This window comes from Cyprinodon variegatus, unplaced genomic scaffold, assembly GCF_000732505.1.
Source record: "Cyprinodon variegatus isolate N-32 unplaced genomic scaffold, C_variegatus-1.0 Scaffold746, whole genome shotgun sequence".
Taxonomy (NCBI): Eukaryota; Metazoa; Chordata; class Actinopteri; order Cyprinodontiformes; family Cyprinodontidae; genus Cyprinodon; species Cyprinodon variegatus.
This window is the reverse complement of record NW_015151199.1, coordinates 36916-60893: the sequence shown is the minus strand read 5'-3', so window position 1 is coordinate 60893 and position 23978 is coordinate 36916. Positions and strand designations below refer to the sequence as shown.

At 35.9% G+C, this 23978-nt stretch overlaps 1 protein-coding gene across 4 annotated transcripts in view; it reads right to left on the bottom strand.

The window, feature by feature from the left end:
* Positions 1-21372, bottom strand: part of LOC107098094 (potassium channel subfamily T member 1-like) — a 106041-nt gene extending 84669 nt beyond the window's left edge. For all 4 annotated transcript variants that reach the window (XM_015395551.1, XM_015395553.1, XM_015395554.1 and 1 more), the window contains exons 1-3: positions 21247-21372; positions 16876-16924; positions 11900-12067 (exon numbers count right to left, since the gene is read on the bottom strand). In XM_015395551.1, coding sequence (XP_015251037.1) covers positions 11900-12067; positions 16876-16924; positions 21247-21313 — 284 coding nt within the window. In that variant the 5' untranslated portion in view covers positions 21314-21372. The remainder of the gene's footprint in view (positions 1-11899; positions 12068-16875; positions 16925-21246) is intronic.
* Positions 21373-23978: the final 2606 nt, after the last annotated feature.

Here is a 23978-nt window from a genome sequence, read left to right as displayed (position 1 = left end):
CATTGATGCATCCACCTAAGGCTTCATGAGAGTAAGTCAGGCTGAATTGTATTAAATGTGCTGGAGAAATCAAAGAATATGATCCTCACAGTGTTACAGCAACAGGTTTATTGTCACTAAGGACAGTTGGCCGAGTCCTCTTTGGGACTGGGACTGGACTAAGGGTGAAGAAGTGCTGTAAAATCCCACAGAGTTCCTCTGCACAGGACTATTGGGATGATACCATCAGGAACTGCTTACCTCTATGCTTGACTTCTAGAGATAGCATGGATGTAATCTTGGTGGGTGCAGGTGGGACATGTCCCCGGACCTTGTTCACACGTCTGTTTTGGTCCTCTGCACTTTTTGCTGTCCAAAACAATGTTACGCTCCAGTACACTAATCGAGTAATAGGACCAAGCGGAAAACTGCAGCTGAAGCTGAAGCCCGCTTCCCTGAGTCTAGACCGCCCACAAGCTCCTGATTGGCCATTTTTGCTTGATTGGCTGTCACCACTGTCACTCCTGAGAAGCTCACTTTACTAACATCTGATGCAACACTGAATCGGGTCTGTGACTTGATGGTCAAACACCCTGAAGTTAGTTATTATTATTAGTTATTATATATTAAAAACAAGTTTCGTCCCCCCCAGGTCTGAAATCAAAATTTCATCCATGAGAGATAGACAGGTGAAAACTGAAGAGAGCAGCTTCTTCTTATCTGGCTAATAACAAACTAATAGAAACAGGATAGTCAATAACAGAGAAGGGCAGAATGTCTATGTGACTGTGGGCAGGAGAGAAAGATGCTGAGCTTGTTCCTGAAATGAATCTCTTGAAGAATGTTTTCAGTTCATTGGCTCTGTCCAGACTTCCTTCTGACTGATCCTTCTTCTGCTTGAAGCCTTTGATCTTCTTCATCCCTGACCACACATCTCTGAAATTGTTCTAATGGGGTTTGGTTTCCAGCGTTCCTGTATGCCTCCTTGCTTTCTCTTATCTTGACCTTAAGTTGCTTCTGTATACGCCTCATTAATTCCCTGTCTCCCTTCTTAAAGGCTTGTTTTTTCTTGTTGAGCAGTTGCTTCAGATCACTTGTGATCCATGGTTTATTATTTGGAAAGCATGTCACTGTTCTGGTAGGGATTATGTTATCTACAGAGAAGTTAATGTAGTTGGTCACACACTCAGTTAATGCATTGATGTCCTCTCCATTTGGCTGACACAGTGCATCCCAGTCTTTTGCATAAAAACAACCTTCCAGGGCTTCTTAAGGTTCCTGTGACCATTTTCTTACAGTTCTTTTTAATGCAGGTTATCTCTGATAAAGTGGCTCATACTAACATTGTGATCTTATTTCCCAAGAGGAGGGCTTACTTCAGAGATGTAGGAGTCCTTAACATTTGCATAAAACAAGTCCAAAGGTGGAGACCCAGGACACGCTGGAGGGAAGATGTTTCTCAGCTGGCCTTGGAGCGCCTTAGATTCCCTTGGAGGAGCTGGCCAAAGTGGATGGGGAGAGGGATGTCTGGGCCTCCCTACTGAAGCTGCCAATCCCGCGACCTGACCCCAGATAAGTGGAAAAAGATGGAAAAGATGAAAAAGTCCAAAGTTTTGGTTTTCTCTGGTACACTAGCTGGAACTTTGGCAGTGCAGCAGACAGTAAAGTGTGATTAAAATCACCAGTTATTGCCACAAATGATATGCATTTGGATGTTGTGTCTGTGGCTTAGCACTAATGAAACTGATTACATCAGATGCAGTGCCTGCCATGGCAGAAGTTGGAATGAAAGCGTTTACTAACAAAGCATGAATTGGTATACGAAAAAAAAATTGAAAGAAACTGATATTCAGTATGCATACGGACAAGTTTTAAAGTTGCGGTGAGTGATCTTTGGCAACTTTTACAGGTTAGACTGCAGAATACAGCACTATGAACCGCTTCCCCATCGCTTTTCCCTTCTTCAACAATACAAGGCCATCATAGCATAAAATGGCTTCTGCAAGGTCTGCATCACCTATCTTGTCAAGTGATAATGAGTAGTACTCTATCAATCTGAGTAGGGTATAGATTTTAGATGGGCCTAAGATAGAGAATATACTCATTTAATTGGTCCACATCATCACCATGATTTATTGAGCTGCTTAGCACAGTGATATACCTGTAAACAAACTAAATAATTGTAGTTGCTTAGTTTGACTGAGTTGGTTGGAAGCATATATATGGATGTACTCTCCAAATCTTTGGGCACAGGGGTAATAAGATAAGAAAGAGCAAACAGGTGATAGCAGGATGACTGGTGCCAAGGAGGCAAGATTCACAGCTCTACAAAGGAGCCAGAGAGAACTAACGAAGGAATATATCCAGAAAAGCAAGGGTGATGGGTGGCTGCCCTGAAAAGACAGAGCTGGCAACCAACTACAACTAGCAAAATTTGTGTTAGGCGAACTCAGGGATGTCCGACAGATGGCAGTCCTGATTTCTTTGCCATGTAGTGCTGTTTTAACTAACCAACTAAATGTCCAATATATGTAGACAATTTTGGCTCAGCAGATTCTCGACTCATTTTGTATTACATCTCTGTAATAAATACCTTGCTTTATTATGCCGTCCAGCATGGCAGTGTAAACAGACAGAGGCCACATGACTGCACATTTTCTACCATTATAAATGTATCAATTTCTAAGTCAAATCAAACATAAAGATTACGACTTTCAGTTCATAGATGGGGCAGTGGAGCTCCACGAGTTGCATAACCATTCTGTAAAACCTGCAGACTCAATAAAACAAATACATGAACAAACATTTCCAGTTCTGCCCACGACACAATCCTACTCAGCTAAGAAACATTTTGGAAATAATAAACAACATAAAGGACAAAAGATTGAATGTTATAATCTACAGTAAAACCAAAGTAAAACTTTCCCTGAAGACTCAGATTTCTCTGTCAAATGACTTATCTTATTTTGACTGCACTTGATCAAAAATGCTATATTTATCTAAAATAGCTGTTTTGGATACCTAGCCACAATCTTCTTTGTAATACTGATTAGAAAAAGTACTCTAGAGAATGATCTAATCCAGACTTTCAGCATTCTTAAAGTAAACTGGGAGTTGACCAGAGTAGAGAAAATCAATAACTAAAGTATGCACAAAGGGGTGAGTAGATTGAAAAACATCTTTAAACCGGGATACAAGTATAAATGTTTAAAAAGCAAGAAGAGACTTTCATGAAGTTAACCTTCTTATTTATTTCATTTCGACAACAAGGTGTAAGGTAATTATCCAAAATAACAGGCTGAACAGCAGTAGGGACGTCAAAGACACGGCTGAAAAATAGTATTTCTAATATGACTGACTTTTCTGCTAAAAAGAGAGAGAATATTCAGACGCTATCTAAGTCTTTGTTTAATTAAATGGAAACAACAGGTGTGTTATTTGGTCAAACAAAGCTGGGGTGAAAAGCTCTTCAATCATATCCTGGCTTTTCTTGGTGGTCGCTGTAATGTCTAAAATAATTATCATTTTAACAACAATATTTTTAAAAATATCACAACAAAACTTCAGTGAGTTATTTAAAAGCCTGATTAAAAAGAGAAATGAGATTCATCTCTTGGTTCAGCATTTTAATTTATGAAAGTACAGAGGCCTGAAAACTAGACTGGATGCCAGCCAGGGATGACTGAGCCTTTCTTTAGGATTACTTATATAAAAGGGATGATGAAGAACAGCTATTTACTCTCAGACTTTGAAATTACTTCATTCAATCTCTAACTTCTCAAAAGTTTTCTGAAAACTGTATATGACAAAAACTTGTATTTGATGTGCCCTATAGACATACTTATCTTTTATTAAACTGTCTTGCTGTGGCAGAGAAAGCTCAAGCCATCTGTACACTAATGGGAGAGTTGGGGATTCAATCTCCTGAGCTTACATAGGCTTAAATGTTTTGGTAAATGGTAAATAGCCTGTACTTTTGCGATGCTTTTTCAAATCAGGATACTTGACACTACATTCAGTCATTTACCCATTAACAAACACACACTCACATTGTTGGTGGCAAGCTACAATGTAGCCACATCTGCCCTGGGGCTCACTGATAGATGCGATCGAATGCCGTACACTGGCATCAGTAGGCAATGCAGGTGAAGTGTCCTGCCCATGGACACAACGACACTGAAAACAGGAGCAGAAGGCTTGAACCGACAACCGCATCCAACACCACTATCCCCTGTGTATGTCATCAAATCAAAAAAGTTTCTCCTGAAGGAAACATGAAATTAATTTGTTTCTCTTCACCAGTGTTATGAGAATGACATATCATTAGGAGTTTCAGTTCATGCATGGGTAGAAGAATGATTTAGAACAGGGGTGTCAAACTAGTTCCAGAAAGGGCCGAGTGGCTGCAGGTTTTCTTTCCAACCAAGCAATAGCACACCAGACTCCAGTCATTTCATAATGTCATCAGGTTCAGATTGGACTCACTTGATGAGATGATAGGAGTCTGGTGTGCTATTGCTTGGTTGGAAAGAAAACCTGCAGCCACACGGCCCTTTCTGGAACCAGTTTGACACCCCTGATTTAGAAGTAACATAAATAAGTTTGGAAATTGATATTATCTATTTTTCATTGTATAGCAGCCCAATTCTGATCCCTTCATCCCCCCCAAAATTCAGTTGTGTCACTTCCATATGTGTTAGTAAGTCAGGTACGTATTGGATATTTTTCAAAGCGTCTGCTGTCTGAACGGTCATCATGCATTTTATCGGTCATTTACGTCAATCTCCAGGCTCTAACTACACACCTACCCACAACACTAGCAGTTAGTGATCCATATAACTTAATCTTAACATTATTGGTAACCATTGTTCAACAAATTTGGAATAAAAGCAAGAATAGATGCCAGTTTAGAACCAAATCATTGAACCTTTCTAGACTAAATTACAGCCATAAACAGCACGCTACTGTGTGACATCTCTTTCTGTTTTCTCTCATCCTCTTGGTCACCTTTTCTGCTAGCATATTCTTCAACTGGGAAAAAAGTTTAGTTATTGTTCAGATGTCTCCCTGGAAATGAGAGAGAAGCATTACATTTAATGTTTGTTTCTGCATTGCTGTGCCTCACAAGTGATCTCTGTGGTCAAAAGTGGTCTCTGTGTTTCTCTTGCCAGAACAGGAGTCATTATCAAGACTCACGTTTGCTCGGGGGAGGCTGTGTGATTTGTGATGTTCATTTTTATAAGTTCCAAAAATTATCTTGTACAAACAGTAAAGAATTTTCCAGAGAAATAAAAAAAAAAAGCAACGTAACTGAATTGTTAGGCTTGGTAAATTCAATCTTAGTTGTGTGTCGACATCGTTGCCGATGGTTGTCTCTCCACCATCTCTCTTTTTTTCCATCAACTGCGTTCAGAATGAAACTGAAGACACCCGACAGTGATTTCATTAGGCATGCAGGTCAGTAAACATGTGATCGCAGAGACTGTTATACTGCGCCCAGGAGGGAAAAATATTAACAATTCAAACATGTTTCTTTGCATTTTCTGGGGGAGAGTCTTCAGAGACATCACAGCTGGAGGCATGTGATCAAGGTCTATAATTTGCTGAAGTGTTTTTGAAGCGAACGGATTTGCATTCCATTTTGAACACCTTAGCAGAAAGAAAGTCAATTATAAAAATAATTTTGTTTGTTTTCCAATACATTAACGTTTCAAAAAGACATTCTAAACATGTATTTTTGAAAAGATGCCACACTGGACGGCAGCTTCATAGTTATGGAATTTGGACAATCTTAATAACATAATCTGTTAAATAGACAATCATTAGGATAATCTAATCTCAAATGAATATAACAAAAAAGTTTGCATGTTCAATGACAGTCTGTGCATTTCTGTAAACTTTAAAGAGGCACTGGTTTGTGTTGGTCAATCACATAGAATTCTGATAAAATACATTGGATTTTGTGTAACTGTTTAACTTACAAATATGTTGAGGATGTTTTAAATGATAGCTAAAGAGGCCTATTGTCTTTTTTTCAGATGTTGATTGATTTGACTCCTCTTTGCTTAAAAAAAATAAATCAAAAATTTAAATTTTTGCATAGAAACAAACTGTTCATTTCAATGCAAACTTGGGTGGGGATAAAATATCAACACAAATCCTATGAGTACTGTAAGTTGTTTTAAACACAGGTTTACAAAAACACCTTTGTTATCTACAAAGTACTAACTACTAACTACATGAACATCTACAGTACACCTAAAAGCAGATAAAAGAGCCACATGATCCTAAACTGATGCAGATAGAAACGAAATGCATAAAAACAGGAATCTACCAGCTAATGAGGGAAACATGAATGCATACAGAGTAAAGCAATAAAACCTGAGAATGATTTACTCATAGCACAACTAACGCCCACAATTTATAGATACAGTGAATGATGCCCCCACAGTCTAGAACACTTCCACCATGGGCCCTGTGCAATTAGATTGGACCTCTTTAAAGGCCAGCTTGCAACCACAATAGTTCTCTGCACATATAAATCATCTCCACCTCTGCTTGGGAGAAGGGATCCCAAAGGACAGGTAGCTGGCAGAGCCTCACTGCTAACACACATTATCTCTACACACAAAGACTTAGCTATCAACTGGGAGTCAGGGGCTTGCACTGCTGTAGTAACTTCTTCAGAACCAATTATTTCAAAGAAAATACAAGACCATTTTGGCCTATACTGTAGCTGCTTAAGATAGCAAGGAAATAATACAAAGGATTAGCTTTTTCACAGGACTAAGTTAGCATTGTGAAATATGAAGTTAAGCTTTTCTTTTTGAGGGTTAGGTCACAGCTAAGCTTGTGTTTAGCCCTGTTTATTCATGCACATTATTTCTAGACCCCCAATTTTGCAACAGCTGCACTAAAGCATTTTGCTTTTATACTATATGTAATGAGTTGTGTTTCTAAAGTAGCTGAAGAAACATTTAACCAGACCAGTTGATTTCAGCCTATGCATGTGTAGAAACACACAAAGGAAAACTATAATCCTTTATTGTTTACCAAAAGATGTGGAATGAAGATGAATGTGGTTGAAGAATCGAAATTTAAAGAGTCCACACAGGGAGCATGATGACAAACTTTCTTTCGGTTATTTCAGACAGTTATAAAAGACACACTGGCTTCTAAAAAGCATAATGGCACTGCTAAAAGGTTGGAGAAGTTAGTGTGGTCATTTGATCATTGCTAACATTTTCATGGTAAATGGTAAATGGCCTGTACAATAAAATTTGCAAAAATATCGATGTGCTAAAAAGAACGCCAAAAAAATCCAGTTTCAGTGATCGACCTGTTTAGAGTGGAAACTATACTCTTATGCTTTGAGAATAGACAAGTTAACATGAAATAAAAATGGGTTATTTCTGTCTAAAGGTTTTTTCAAAACCAGAAATTATATTTAGCTTCAGATTTTTTAGGTTTTTCCTCAAGCCACTGCTATGATGTGTTGGCCATGTAGACATACAATGACCTGATTTTATAAACATAAAGATGCAATAACATAGGTGGATGTATTATTTTTTTATTTTAGTCCACATTAGTTGATTTTTGTCAATGCCCTTTGAAATTATTATCTGGTTATTTAGTACTCATTAGCCCTAATTAGCCCTGATAACCTTGAAGCTATTAGGTTTTCCACTCAACACCCAGTGAGCCAGTGTTGTTTTTGTCAATGATGATGAAATTACTTCGTTGACGCTTGATTTTTTTCATGGCGATAAAGAAAGGGACGAGCTAAACATGGATCTTTGATGATTAAAACATGAATAGTCATGGTTGGTCAGACATTTAAAATGCATCATTGTGTTGTATTCTGTTAGAAGAGCTAAGCAGTATTAGCAGTGCAGCTGTGTCTTGTTTGGTCAAGCAGCCCACCTGGCCTGCAGCGGTGCGGATTCTGCATGACCACAAATGGATCATGGCAGCAGGCAGGGGAGAAAACAATCCAGAATGGTCGGGTTCGGCACGCTGAACTTTGACAAACTGCTCTTCTAGCTCTTCTTGTGCAGATATGCGTCTTTTCGTTTCTATCTTTTTAAACATGATGTAAATGTTTATTTTTATTAAAAACATTTTCTATGTTTACTTTGAATATGTCAACATTTTTGTTAGCATATTCATTCAGTTTAGGTCTGGATTGCCATGGATTTACATGGCAATTAGGTACATTCTTTCTGTATTTTTTATTTTTTTTTTTACATCAAAACCCTCAGTATTTAAATCTACTTTGACCCCTGAGCAGCAGTATCCGAGGGGTAAATTGAAGAAATAAAGGCTGAATTGCTAAAGGAGAAGGAGAATGTTTTTCTTCTTTGCTTTTTTGAAGATTTTATTGATGTGTGTAATACATAATTTATAGCAGATCCTAAGGTATTTGCTTTGGGATGGAAATGTTATATGTATAAAACCATTCCCTTATTGTAGTTTGTTAGCTTATCTTTCTGCTATATTAATGATGTGTTTAACTAGATCTGCTTTTTTCACAGCTCTCACGAGCACTTTTTTTTTTAGAAAGTAGGGCATTGATTCATAAAAAGGTTTATTTGAATTCTATAAATCAAAGTTTTTTGTCCAACAGCAATGATGAAGTGCACAGCTGTATTGTAAACCCAGCAATTATAGTATCTAGGCAAGAGCTTTCAGTCCGGTAAAGAATCTGGTTGTTATTCAAAATTGTAAAGGTTAACTTTTTTTGCAGTATAAAACTGACTAAAACTAGACTAAAACCTTTTTACGTTTTAGTCGACTAAAACTGACTAAAACTATCACATATCGTAATTACTAAAATGTGACTAAGACTAATAATGGTTTTTGTCCTGAAGCCTAAGACCAAAACTAAACCTAAGATGACTGTCAGAAACAAAACTGCAGTGAACACATTGGCCAGCTAATTCTCATTTTTTGTAAGCTACACAATTTATAAGACATTATATAAATTGTAAATTTGCATTACACTCAACGAGAATAAGAATAATTAACTAGAAAATTTCTTCGGCCAAGTCCAGTGTCACTGCTTTCAATTCTACACAGAGTCCAGAAATCACAATTTTTCTTGCAGAAAAATATAAATATCATAAAGTTACAATAAAGTGAACTTACAGGCATGTAAAACTCCAAGTTAATTGATTTAAGGAAACAATGGCTACTGTAAAATTAAATTCTTGGCAGTGTCTAAGAATGATATAGCTGTTTGCTTGCATCAAGCACACACACATACACATGGATGCCAGCATACACTCAACCATACATTTGTCGGTAGCCAAGCAACAGACTCTAATTACCCTTTGCAACTACAATGTGATCAGCAAAAACAGGAAAAAACTGAAGGAAGCATTCTTATGAACAAAACAATCCCCTTATTGTAATTGAATTTAAAATACGTTACAGAGCATAGATGGAAAAGTCATTCCCAATAAATGTCTGAGCTTTTCATTGCAATCATTTGTAAAAAAAAAAAAAAAAAAAAAATATATATATATATATATATATATATATTATCCACCTTTAGTTTAATTCTATTTATCATCTTTTTGTTTATACTTAAGAAAAAACAGGTATGCACCAGTGGAAACATCAAACCTACATAGAAATCACCAGACTTGTTCAGAAAGCAGAATGACCACTTGTGGGGGAGGGGCTTTCAAATGCGATGCCATTCTAGATGTCATATGGAGATAATAGGCCTTACTGTACACTGACAGTAAACATACTGGCAACAATTTACTACAGGAGGCCTCAGAGACACTAAAAGATTGAAAAAAAAAAAAAAAAAACAATAAAAAAGGGCTTGAGAGGTGCACTGCTAGTAAACAAATTTGTATATTTACTTATAAATATTCCAACTCATACTAAAATATCATACTGTATTATTTTTTCATTTATATAAGATGCAACTCAGAAGGCCTGACATAAACCACTGAATCCAAATCCTCATAGGGAAAGACTACTACACCATGACTTCCGTTGAGAGTAAAAATTGCACATATTACATTATCTTAAAACCATTTAGGATTTTACTGCATTTCTATAAGTTCAGTAATGGAAAGATACTTTGGTCAGTTTTTAAATAAAAAAACCATAACTATTATTTTTTTATTGTTAAGACTTTATAATGAATGATTTTACCCTGGAATTAAAAAAACAAACAAAAAACGATGTATATATTCTCAGTATAGTCAGAAGGATTTTTAATATGATGCAATTGTTATAGGTATGGTCAGAGGTGGGTAGAGTTGGCTATATTCAATCAGTAACATTTACTTGAGTAATTAAAAAAAGTAGTTTTACTTTCATATCATATTATTTCCTTTTTACATGGGTATTATTCTAGTAAATCATCAATGTAAATGTTCCTGCTGCTCTGTCTACTGTAGGTAAATTGATCTATTCATAGATCACAGTAAACAGTAAATGTTGAAATTTGAATACCCCATAGTAACATTTATACATTTCTAACTAAAAGATTTCATTTAATAGTTTTCATGTTGGAAAATATAAAAAATAAAGTTTTTTAATTTTTAGGAATTTATATTTTGTAATCATCATGACTCATTTGTATCTTTTAATGTATTTTATTCTTTAAAATACCAGATCTTGCCTAAAAGTCTGTCTGATGGCAACATTTCTAGACATAAATCAGATGTTATAATCCATCAATCACTCTATACTTGAGAAGACTTTTTACCACGTACTTCTTTACTCCTAATTGAACCTTTTCTTGATAACTAGTGCTACTATTACTTGAGTACAATTTTGCGGTATTCTAACACCACTGGGTGATTGAAAATAGGCCACGAAATGTCTGAAACAGTTATAAATATAAATAGTGGTCTTAATCATAAAGTAACCAAGCACCTTAATGCTTTTGATGATACAAGCTAATAGATGATACATGATTAAATGACATCCCAATAGCTATGAAAAAGCAAAGTAATAGACATGTTGAACAAATCATACCGAGAGGTATAAAATCGGCACCTGCAATCAACTACATCTTTATAAAATGAGGTTTCCAGCTGGGATGCAAACTAAGGATTTTTTTTTTACTAACTGATCTCCTTGCATATGCAAGCCTGCCCACACTGATCCTAGAGGTAAAATTTTTCCTTGAATTTTCATATGAAACTGGAAGTCACAAAACAATAATAGTGTTAAGCAGCCTTCCACTTTTTCTCTTTAGCTTTGTTTCAATTCAGCACCACGGAGAGCTCCTATAGTGCTCAGTGGTGGTTGAGGCTAATTCTTCCTGTCATGGGTCATAAACAGCAGCTGTTAGTCAGGCTTTCTGACCGCAGTAAGAGCCGAAAATCTTCCCAGTCTTAGGAGACTCCAAACACGCTAGTAACTGTGGCACTTACTATCCAGCAGGCAATGATGTTTTTTTGCCCTAAAAAGGAATATTACATAAAAAAAAGTCCTGAAACTAGCCACAAACGGAATCTTTTTTAAAACCTATTCTTTCCATTTCTATTTCATATCCAATGTATGGGTTAATTAAACCAAAAAAGGTCTAACAATTCAATTCAAAATGTTAATTTCTTTTAATTAAAAGTAAAGCAGTTGCAAACTTTCAAAAAGAGTAAGATCATTTTCAAATAAAGACTAAAAGTAAAGTTAACTGCCTGTATTTTAATTCAGCCACACATAAAACCAAAAGGAAAGGTCCTGCTACTGCCGCTAAGAAAAACTCATCATGGAAAATTCAGCAAAACAATAAATAAAAAGATAAGCACAACTTGCTGTGTAGTAGGCTTCACTTGAGATATTTTTTCCCAAGACAGAAGAATCCATGCATGCATAGAAGGCACACAAACGTTCCTCTTGACAGGCAATCACATGCTATAGAACAACAAATATGGTGTTTTCTTGCTACCTGTCATCATTCTGAAATGTCTGGTCCCCCAGTAGGAGATCTCTGAAGCGGTAGCGAGGTGGAAGAGGAGGCACCTCTGAATCCACATCTGCTATCTTAAGAGACGAGATATCCAGAATAACACCGGAGTTGCTGCTGTTGTTTCTCTGCAGGGTCTCAGAGGAGGACCTGAACAACAAGAGGCAGAACAGCATCTACTCATCAACAAGTCTGCTTTTTCAGTCAAAATGTGACACTTTAGCTCAATTCTTTGAACTATAGAGTCGTTCCCAGAATCATGGCTTTGTGTGGAATGGATATAATTAGAATAATTTGAATCTCCATGGGAAAATTAGGACTTAGAGCACCTTAAATAAGTATGCATACTCTAAAAATGTGCTAATTTTCTTTACATTTTCACACATTTCCATGTATCTTACTAGAATTTAATGTGACAGAATGGCACTACTTTATGCCAATCTGTGACACGGCATGGTGACAAAATAAATTATACATGCTTTTAAAAATTTAACATATAAAAGCCTTAAAAGTGGTGCATGAATTTATATTAAGTATCTCAGAGTCAATGCTCTGTAGAGCCCAACTGAAATCACAGCTGCAGTCTGTTAGTGTACATTTCTGCCTGATTTCCATATCGTAACGCAGAAATTTCTCATTTGCAAAACTTGTCAGTTTAAGTTTCATCAGATGAGGAGCTTAAGTGAACATTCATTTTCAACTACAGACATAAATTCAAATTTAGGTCTGAGCTGTGGCTGGGATGCTTTACACAGAACTATGCTGTCCTAACCACTCCACTGCAGTTCTGGATGTTTGTATAAAGTTAGTGTCCTCCTGAAAGGTGAGCTTGCAAACTGCACTCAAGTGTTTTGCAGCCTTTGTAGGGTTTTCTACTAAGGTTGCCCTGTTTTAAATACATCCATCTTTCTATCAAACCATAACCCGGTTATAACCATCTTTAATGACAGCAAAGCTGTGTTTTATGTGATATTTAATATTTTAGTTTTACATCAAACACATCACTGTGTCCTCTACATAAGTGGTTCTCAACCTTTCTCCTCAAGGAGCCCATTCTTTGAAATATCTCCTTGCTGCCACACACCTGACTTAAGCCTCACCATGATTATACATTCTCCTGAAGCAGACGTGTCAAAAGTATTGTTCAGTGCTCAAGTAGAAGTATACATACTACTATTTAAAAATACTTTTCTAGAAGTTAGAGTATCAACTTAAGCTTTTTACTCAAGTAGAATTGTTAGAGTACAATTTTGAAAACAATTTATAAAAGTAAAAATAATGCAGGAAAAACAATTAAGGAAAAGTGCTTTAAACCTTTTTCTGGTATTGTACTACCCTATTAAAGGAATTTTTTCTACAATTCTGGGTAACTTCCTCATATACAATATTCTTAGTTTTATAAATGATGGAAAAAGTGTTAAATCTAACTTTGCATCATCTTAGTTATATATACCAAGTTTGGTATATTATACATTCCAGAACAGTTTCTTCCCCACTGCCATTAGACTGTTGAATGTTTTGTAAAATGGGTTATATTGTATTTTATTAGATTTATTATATTTTAACATTATATATATATATATTAAAAAATGTTAGAACTGTAATTTTACAGTAATATGTTTATATTTCTGTTTATATATATATATATATTTTACTATTTTTCAATGCTGCACTTTTAAAAAGATGAATTTGTCCAGAGCTCTTTTCCAAAATAAATTTATTTCTGTTTTAAACTAGCAAAATGACAAATAAATCTGTCTAAGTCATATTCTGCTAACAAGTTGGTGCAGAACCCAGTCCAACCACAAAGAAATTCATTATCCTGATGAAACAAATGATTTTGATGGGTTTTATTGATTTATTTTTTATATCAACAGAACATAAAATGAAAAAATGAGCTTAAATGAAGCAAAACTAATGATACTATTTTTAAAATGTATGGAGTAGAAGTCAAAAGTTGTCTAAAAAATATCTATTCCAGACAGAATTTCTAATTAATATAGCAAAGTATTTGTACTTTGTTACTTGACACCTCTGTCCTGAACTAGATATAAAACTCCATCAGGCTCATTATTTTTATTTTGTTGGACTTCGAAGTCCAGCATTCAGCACTCTGGTGTAATATTCTGTTCTTCCCTCGGCCCTGACTTACATGAAAAATCTCATTCCTTCATTAAAGGAACATTTCTAAACTGTGACACATGGTCACTTTAGCTAAACCAGAAGAAATAATCCAGCTTTCTTGTTCTTCCCTTTCATGCCTCCAATCGACTCTTTTAAAATTGTTTAACACATCGTTTAAACAGGCTTTTTGCTGATGTTTTTCAATCTGTAATCTTATTTTCAATTTATTGCCACTTGATTTCAATATGTATTATATTTTTTTGTTTTTGTAAAACGTTTTTTTATGTTTTTTTCTATGCAAGCAGTGTTCTACATGACTTGGCAAAAACAAAACTTTTAACTTGCTTATAATGTCTTCCTTTGTGACCCTCTCCCATAGAGGTTAAGTCAGAGTTGTCCACAGCTAATGGTTGTCCTGCTAATAGATTTTTTTCCTTTCTGTGCTGTTGATCTTAGCAGCTCCTCTTAAGTTGATGTCTTGTTATTTTTTTAATTTTTCAGCACAGTTTTTTTTTGTTAATAGGATTTTAAAAGTGCTTTGCAAGGTGTTTAAAACTTTGCTATTACTTTATCCCTTACCTGTCTGATGTGTTCCTTGCTCTTGATGATGCTGTTTATTCACAAATGTTCTCTAAAATATCCCTGATGCCTTTGCAAAACACTTATATTAAAATGGAGATTAAATTACACACAGAAAGACTGTTGCACAAATTGAGTAAATTCTAGAAGCAATTTGTTGCAATGGATTTTATGTTGGGTTAACAGCATAAAGGATTTTTAAATACATATTTTCCATTTTCATTCCACCTTACATTTAAGCTCTACTTTTTTTTAAACTGTCACATTTTAATTAAACTAAACTTTTTAAGGTTTTTTTTTTTGTTGTTGGCTGCTGTGTTCACATTTTCAGAATAATAAGATGGTTAAATAGCTATAAATGCTCACACTAAAGTGGAACAATAGGATGTTTCTGAAGAAAAACATACTGTTCTATAAAACTTTGATTAATAAACGCCAAAAACAAAGATACAGATTTAGTAATTCGACTTTTTATCGACTATAACATTAAAAATTAAAAAATGTATATTAAGATTATAAAAAAATTACCCCTCTACCATCAAAGTAGACTCTGTAAGAATAAAAAAGAAATTAGCAGAAAGACACTAAAACAACCAACTGCAACTAACGATTATTTTAAAAATCGATGAATCGGCCGATAATTTTTTCGATTAATCGATGAATCGGACAAAAAATATTTTTTATATTAACCTCTTTATTCCAAAATAAACATTTTAGACAGAACAAACAAGCACACAAGTACAGGTTGCTCATTAACTGTACTGGTGCAATATGAAAAATAAATGTTTGTGTTAAAACTACGCAAACTTACATGAGAAATGTAGCTGTACATCCACAAAATATAGGGTACTTTGTTTCATAAAGTGCATAAAAAGACATTTTTGTTTTTAAAAGCCCCTAAGGGGCTCAAACAATAGCCCCCCCCATTTAATCAAATGAGTTTTTTTTAGACTAGAAGAGTTCTGCCTTTTAAGACAGGAAAGTATAGCAGTTAAAGTTGCTACTTGAGAAAATACTTAACCATAGAGATAAAAATAGCCCTGTGATTCAAACTATAAATTGTATTTGGAATAAAAATGAGAGAACTAGGGGTGCTAAAAAACACATCCTCCAAAGACAGATATTTACATGGGAATGTGGCATATAATTAATTGACATATTTCTGATCTTGCTGGATTTTATTCTGCTTTACTTCCATAAATTGCAGGATCTTCTTTACTTTATCTTTGCCAGAAGATTGAAACTTTAAAAGCCTTGCCCTCATAATTTACAAGTTAATTTATTTATAAAGGCTATTTTAATTATTGTGATCAATTTGCGCCGTCAATCCCAGCGCATGCGCGCTTCATTTGCAGTCTGGACGCTGAAACATCCTGCGGCTCTGACTGCAGCGCTGAGAGGGATTCCTGCGGGAGCGGGTGAACGGGGTTGGGATGGGGGGGGGAGCCTCACGGCAGCAGCTGCCGCTGGAGGACAGGAGTAGGAACGATACATGCTTTCACGTAAGAGTCTCCAAAAGCCGCCAGTGACACCGTAAAAAGTTGCCAGATTTGTCGCTAGTCGCTTTTTTGAAAGATAGTCGCTGGAGGGTTCTGAAAAGTCGCTAAATATAGCGACAAAGTTGCTGAGTTGGCAACACTGCACACCTGCAGCGCTGACTTGCTCTGTGATGACGGCGGCGGCGGATGACGCATTAATCGCGCGACACAACTAATGGATGATGACTAGTCGATTTTTATCGATTTTATCGATTCTTTGTTGCAGCCCTACTTGGCAATAAACTTTATTCTGATTCTGATAGATAACAATTCTATCAGAATGAAGAAATGAAAGTCAAGACATTGTTTTCATCAATGTTTCAACAGAACTTCAAACTTGACTTCAAAGAATAAACTCTTGAAACACAGATGGGATAAAAATGAATGGACTAAAAGTCACATTAAAAGTTACAGGAGTATTTTTGTAGCAGTGATTACCTCCAAATGTTGTGCAACAAAACATTAAGTTAAGGGTACCATCGCACTTTTCCAGGCATCTTTCTTCACTTTATTTTCTAAACTCAATTTGTTGAAGCATGAATGAAAAGTAATGTTCTATTTTGATTTGTTCATTTTCATATAGTTTTTTATTATTTGTAACTTTTCATTTAAGTTATTTCTGTGACCAATGTGGGTTTTTCTTTCAGGAGTCGAGAGGCACCAACAATGTCATCCTTGTCACCAAGAGCCAAATATTAGGAAATTTCATACAATTACCTGTCTCCATGGGAACTTGATGATCGATGTGGAGGACTCATGATTCCTTCTTGTGTGTGTTGGGGGGGGTATTGGAGAAAGAGAGAAAGGAGTAACATCAGCAGCAGGATTTAAGGCACTTATTGAAAATTCACTACTTCAACAATATTGCATAAGGTGCTTATTTAACAAATTAAGACTTCCCAAAGTTAAGTCACCACTCTTTTAGATTAGCTTTCCTAAAAATAGGAATTAGTGCACTAATATGTAGTAATGCAATTGTATGGTCGCAATCGTGTTCATTCACAAAAGGTGGAGTAACAATACCAGAGGCCAATATCTACAGAGTATGTGTTTATTAAACCAACCCTAGAGTATGAGTATGGAATCCTCATTTCAAAGTGATTTTATGCCTATCTTATGCTTATGAAGCAAATAGGGACATTGAAATAAATTCAAAAACAGGAAACAAATATATGAAATAAAAATATTTCTAATGCATTTAAACAGTACAGTATATCTAATAGATAAATATGAGCTCTGTCATGTCAGACATATTGAGAGAAATTCATGCATGTGTTTTTTGATTGCTACTAAGAATGTTTGCAGTCTATACTTAAACTAAACAAACAGTAAGTGGATAATTCCAATTTGTGTACTCTGTGTGGATGAGTTCCTGGGTGGTCATAGTGTGGGCTAATCAGTGGGCTAATAGCAGCAGACATGCTCTCTGTTATCAGCCATGGCAAACACCTGGACAAACACTGACAGAGAGAAGGGAAAGGGAAGACGACAAATGTGTGCTGATGTGGAATAGAGCAATAAAAGCACCGACGAGTAGAAGACAAATTTAGATATGGTGAAATCATCTGTGTATCTAAGGGGAATAAAACAGGCAATCCTTGAATGCTTACCGGTTGGATGAGGCAGTTTGTGACAATGAATAGGCCCTTCCTTTTACTTTTCCACTTCATGTATGGAATAAAATGGATTGATATTAAAATTATATATATATATATATATATATATATATGTTTCTGGCTGCATCTATGTATTTTAAGAACACTAAGAGCAAAAATATTTGCCTTCAGTACACTATATTTCTTGTAGACTTTTATTATCTTCCTGTTACAAATACATATAAGATTAACATGCTGGTACATAATGGTAAATACCTTGAATCATCATCAATATACAGTGCAGCTTTGAGACTTATTTTTGCCTCAAAAAATGCAACTAAATAAATCAAGAATAGCTTCACATTTATAGTTGAAGACATGAATATATATTTACGTACACATTCTCTGGGAACTGAAGAGCTAATAATCTGGTTGCATTTGGAAGTGGCAATAGATGGATTTTCTTTAATTTTCTAAAATTATTTTAAAAGCAAAATCAGACACCTTTGTTCACAAGTAAAAATGGGACTGCTTAAACAGAAAAAAAAAATCGTTGTCAAATTGTTTCTCTGAATAGAAGAAGGAATTTCTACTTGAATAACATAATCATTTTTAGTGTTTTTTTTATCATCATTATTTTTTATCACTCATGGTTAAACAATGCAGCAATGCATTACAGACAGGGGGCTTTTAAATCCAATGGTAGTAGACCTGTTAAGTTTCCAAGATACCACTCAGTAACAAAAAAAACAAACAAACAAAATCTATAAAGCAGGTTTTCAAAGTACTTTCTTGTGTTATTATGGATTTTAATTGGTCTTATGTAAGATTTTAATTTTAAACACTTGGTTTTCATTTGCTGTAAGCAAAATATTATAATAGTCATATGCGTAAGTAATCTTTATAACCTTTTTCACCTTTTGCACTTTTCAGCAGTATTCTAATTAATAAAAACAGACTATTCTCTTAATTTATTTAAATGAATACAACTACAAACCTAACCACAACTGAAAAGGAGAAAACTAAACGAAAAAAGAAGAGTTACAAGCTCAACACCATCACATCAGTGATAAGCAGAAAGGTTAATACAGAAAGCTTCTTACACAGCAGAAAACATCATTTATTCTTAAAATAAGTGCATTTTTTTCTTGAATTGTGGAGTTAAGTGAGACACTCTGCCAATGGAAAAAGACAATTAACATTTAAAATGAGAAAAAGTAATTGCATTGTCTTATATCATGTAATCATCATGTTCTAGGAGTAAAAATCATCATTCCATTGGCAGACCATCTTATTTTCCTACTCTAATTACGTGTGAATACACTTCATTTAACAATTGACTTATTTCTAGTTAGTTTTAGATAGTTTTTGCAGTGCACCTTGTGCAATGTTACCATGGCACTTCATTTGGCCAATTAATAGTAAAACCATGGGTGGTTCTAAACAGGGGCCAACAGGGGCCAGTGCCCCTGTAGATCATGTCCTGGCCCCTGTTATGGCCCCTATACTGAAGACATAATACTAAAAGAAATTCAACCGATGGTATGCACTGGAAGAGACATGGTTACCGATAGGTCCTTTGGATCCTTTGTTAAAAAAATCCACTAATATTCTAATTATTTAAAGACAATAAGGTGATAGCTTCAGTAGTGTTGAGATAGGCTCCCAGTTTTACTCTGCTAAATGTTTTTTTCAAAACAAATTAAAGAAAATACTCAGCTGAATTTATAAGCGTTACTTGATTTCTAATTCCGATTTTATATAAAACTCTAATTTCAACTTAAATTAAGTTAAAAAAAAATGCTAAATTCCTAAATTATAAATGTATATTGACCTAATATTCCAAATAAGTCAAATAAGTTGCTTTTTTGCTAAGCTAAGAGAATTTTATTTAGATTTTAATGATAATCCAAATAAACATTTTCAAGCCAAAAATAAATATTTTCAGTTGGAAGACAGAATTTAATTAAACCTAATTGAATAGAAACCTAACTTCATGCAGCTATCTTATTTGAATCCCTTGCCCTGTTTTTTTGTTTTATGCTCTTCTGTGCCCCCATGAAAACACACTGGCCCCCTCCTGGCCCCTTGGTCCATTTGGTCTAGAACCTCCACAGAGTAAAATAATTAAAACAACAATAAAAAAATAATTAAACTGTTAAGGGAAATCCGTTTACCTAAATGCGTCCCCGTTTCTGTCCGAGGTCCCATCATCCTAAACACAGTTTTGGCTTAAACTGACAAACTGTGCTTACACCTCTGCCATGGCAACACAGTCTGTCTCCCATCAGTAAATCCAAGTGAGTGTTGAACCCCCCCTGAACAGGGACAGGTGAGATGATGGCTGAGGCTGGGGGAGGGAATTCAGCTCTAGATCTCTGTCCACCAGATTTACCTTAAACATCAGGGTTCATTAAACCCAACAACAACAACACGTCTGATAGTTCGGTTCAATCAGCTCCTTCACTCAGTTACCTCCAATCCGGATGGTGCATAAGAAGGTTTGGTTATAGTTGAAAATAAATCCCAAAACTCAGCACTGAAGACTAACGCGCGTCCTAATTTGTTATTTACCTGCACACCTGCCCCCTCTATCCAATCCTAAATATCAATACTAGCAGCAACTTTCTTTGCATCAATATTAGCAGAAGAATGATGCAGGCAAACTAACGCTATTTTTAGTCCGCATCTTGTTGGTTAAAAACTTAATGATCTCCTATTCTTCAGAATGACAGTTCTCAGTCGCGCTTACATAACAAAAACGCTTGATCTAAAAAAGCAGCTACAAGCAGAGGCTCATCTCTGGGCTTTCTCCGCTGCAATCCTCTACCATGATGCATCTGGATCTAAAAATAAGGACGTCATGTAAGCGGGTTGTCCTCCCGGTTTTCATGCCTCCATAGCAGCATCAGCATCTTTTCTTCTTTTGATCAGTCACAGCAGCAGGGTTAAAGCTGCTGATTTCTCAACCTGAAGTCCCCAGCTGGAGTCTCGCCATCTACTGGACAATATTGAGACAAAACATTAACTGCTGAGAAAACTGCTGCGTTTTATACTGAAACGGATCCGAGGAATTTTAGTAGAATGTCTGAGCCTATTGCTGTACATATATAAGTTAATAAATCCCAGGTAATGCATTCCATTTGCATCTAATTGTTTGCATATTTTTTTCTTCTATTTCCTGTAAACAGTGAAATGTTGCATTAAATTCACATCAGTCAGAGTCATCTGGTGGTACAGGAGGAAAATGCAACTCCGGTTCTAAATGTAGAAATATGACTGCGTAAAAAATGGAACCTTAAAAATGTTAAATCCGAAGACATTCCCAACTCCAAAGCAACTCGGAAATCACAAGAATGCTTATTTTCTGTATCTGTATTATGTAGTAATAGTTTTAAAGCCACAAGTCTTGAAAAAATTCGGCGTAAAAACGCGATAACACGCACTTTAAAGTATTTTTGTTTGATAAAAAAATAATAATAAAAAAACATACCTGTAACATTTCTTTCTTCTGCTGCTTGTCTCACTATATTCCCCCTCAAGTTGAAGAAAATATTCATTGTGCGCACAGAGAGGAAGACGCCGCTGCTTATGAAACCGCCGTGCTGCTCTCTGTGCGTCTCTGCTTGTGTTCAGTGTCTCCACTTTTCAGCCCATTATTCTCCAGGGGGAAAGAGCTCTGAGCGTCATCATGTTAAAGCCCACACAACCACTCATGCTTTCACTTATCTCAGAGGAGCCAGATTCCCACAGCTACTTCTGGATCACCTTCTGATCCTTCTAGTTGTTCGACGTCTTTGCTCCAATCCCTTGCATCCAATTGATGTTTATACAGTTCAATCAAAAGTAATGAAAATTCCCACGCTAAAAATGAATCAGTGGTCTTTCCCTTTCACCTAATATTATTTTGTTCATCACCCCATCAAAGCTCAAAGTCTGCACCAAATTAGGATTTTATTTTATTTTTTCACAGAATTTTTCTCATGAGCTGTTGGAAATGCCTGGTTTAAACTTTAGACTTGTTTCTTTTATCAGTGATTATCTAACTCAGACTACATGAAAACAATGCCTTTTCTTGTGGCTTGTTTGCTACAACCTGATCAAAGAAGGACCAGGGAGCACAAGAGGAGACATTTACCAAACATGAGGTGTTTTAGCTGCATAGTATGGAAGACAGTCTCCACTTTTACTATTAACGCACCTTTATTTGAGTAAATGTGAGGGATTTGTAAAATGTTTAAAACTCTATCAAAATGCTCTATGCTACACCAAGATGAACTGATAATACAAAGAGATTTGTAGTTGTGTGACAATTAAAAGAAATAAGGATTATATGCAATTTATTATACATCCACTTTCACCCCCAAAGTTCTTCCATTTTTTCAGTGGATTAACTTTAGCTTTTCTGCAATCACATATAAATAGATGCATTACTCAAAAATACAAAAACAACTCAGTGATTCTGTAAATAATCACATTCAGGATGGAGTTTTGATTGGCATTAATGAGTTCATAAAAATACTTTTTTTTAACACCCTGTATCGTATCAGGCTAAAAGTCCAAAGATCCAAAAATCGTCCAAGCATTTAAAAACATAAAAAAAAATATATAATGATAAATCCATAGTGTACCACCTAGACCTTACACCAAATAAAACAGACCTATCTGGATCTGAATCCTTACACTATCTGAATCAGGACAAAAAAAAACAAAAAAAAAAAGCAAACAAATTAAGCATAGCAAATTAAGCATAGCAAATTTTTGTCACATATGCAAAAAAAAACTCTTGGTTGGACGTTTAAGAGGAGGACCCAAACCCAAATACAGAGAATGAAGCTGAAGGTGGTTACTTGCAGATAATCTTTGATCTGTTATGTTTTCTTTTGAGTATTCAGTTTAACTTTGCTCTATGTTTTCTAGTATTATTGGTTTAATTCCTATTTTGTTGTGTTTTCTGGTTATATTTGAGTTCTTAAGTTTTTATTTGTTGCCCTCTTGTGTTGGTCTCCTTTTCCCTAGCTCCTTTCTAGACTCCTCTCTTCACACCTGGTCCCAATCTGCTCGTTAGTCCTCTCTTTGTTCAGTCTACCATAAATACTCTCCCTGTGCAGTTCCTCACTGCTGGTTCCTCGTCTTAGCTCGTCTCTCCTCGCCTTTCCCTGAATCCACGATGTTTCCATGGTTCTGGTTTGTGTTACATTTTAAGTTGGATTTTTGTATTCCTTCCTCAGTTGTTTGTGATCATTCAATTAAATCTTCAAGAAACTTACCTCTGCCTCCCTGCCTCTGCATTTGGGTCCTCAAAACCACAACCAAACTCTGACACCATTAGTGCCTTTTCAATTCAATTCAATTCAGTTTATTTATATAGCACCAAATTCACAACACATGTCATCTCAAGGCACTTTACAGTTCAACCAGATCATATAGTCAAATTGATATTTGTTGTGTTTTCTGGTTATATTGATATTTTCAGGACTGGTACAGGCTTTTTTCAACCCTCTCTTTACTTCTGGGAAGGGCTGAAAAAAGCCACTACCAGTACTGATAAAAAACAGTAATGGGAATGTTTGATGAGTGGGGTAGGGTAGAGCCAGGCTAAGTGGAGCCAATGAAAATGGGGCGATAGATGCTTTGATTTTGTTTGCCTGATGGCAGCAGTTCAATACAATGTTGGTGAGGAGTAAGGAAACCTGTTCAGAACTAGTTTCCTGCAGCTGCACTGAAACAGATCCTGAATAGTGTAGGGGCATTTAAATGGCTTTTTCAGTTTCCCTCACTATCTTCTGCAGGGCCCTTTTGTCAACCATTGCCGCTTACATACCACAACGAGATGCAGTGTGCCAAGATTATTTCAATCACACCTCTACAGATGGAACAGCTTCACTGTGGACATCATCTCCTCTGCTCTTCACTTGTGTCTAGCACACCTGGAGGAGACTAACACCCACATGCAGATGCTGTTCTTGGACTTCCGTTCAGCTTTCAACACCATCATCCCACAGCATCTGATAGGAAAACTGAAACAGCTGGGCTTCAATACAACCTCCTGCAATTGGCTGCTAGACTTCCTCATAAACAGACCTCAGTCAGTCCGGGTCGGACAGAACACCTCTGATGTCATCACCCTAAGCACAGGCTCCCCTCAGGACTGCGCCCTGTCTCCCCCTGCTCAGAGAGAGGAGGTGGAGCAGCTGGGGGAGGGTACAGAGATAACAGCTTGAT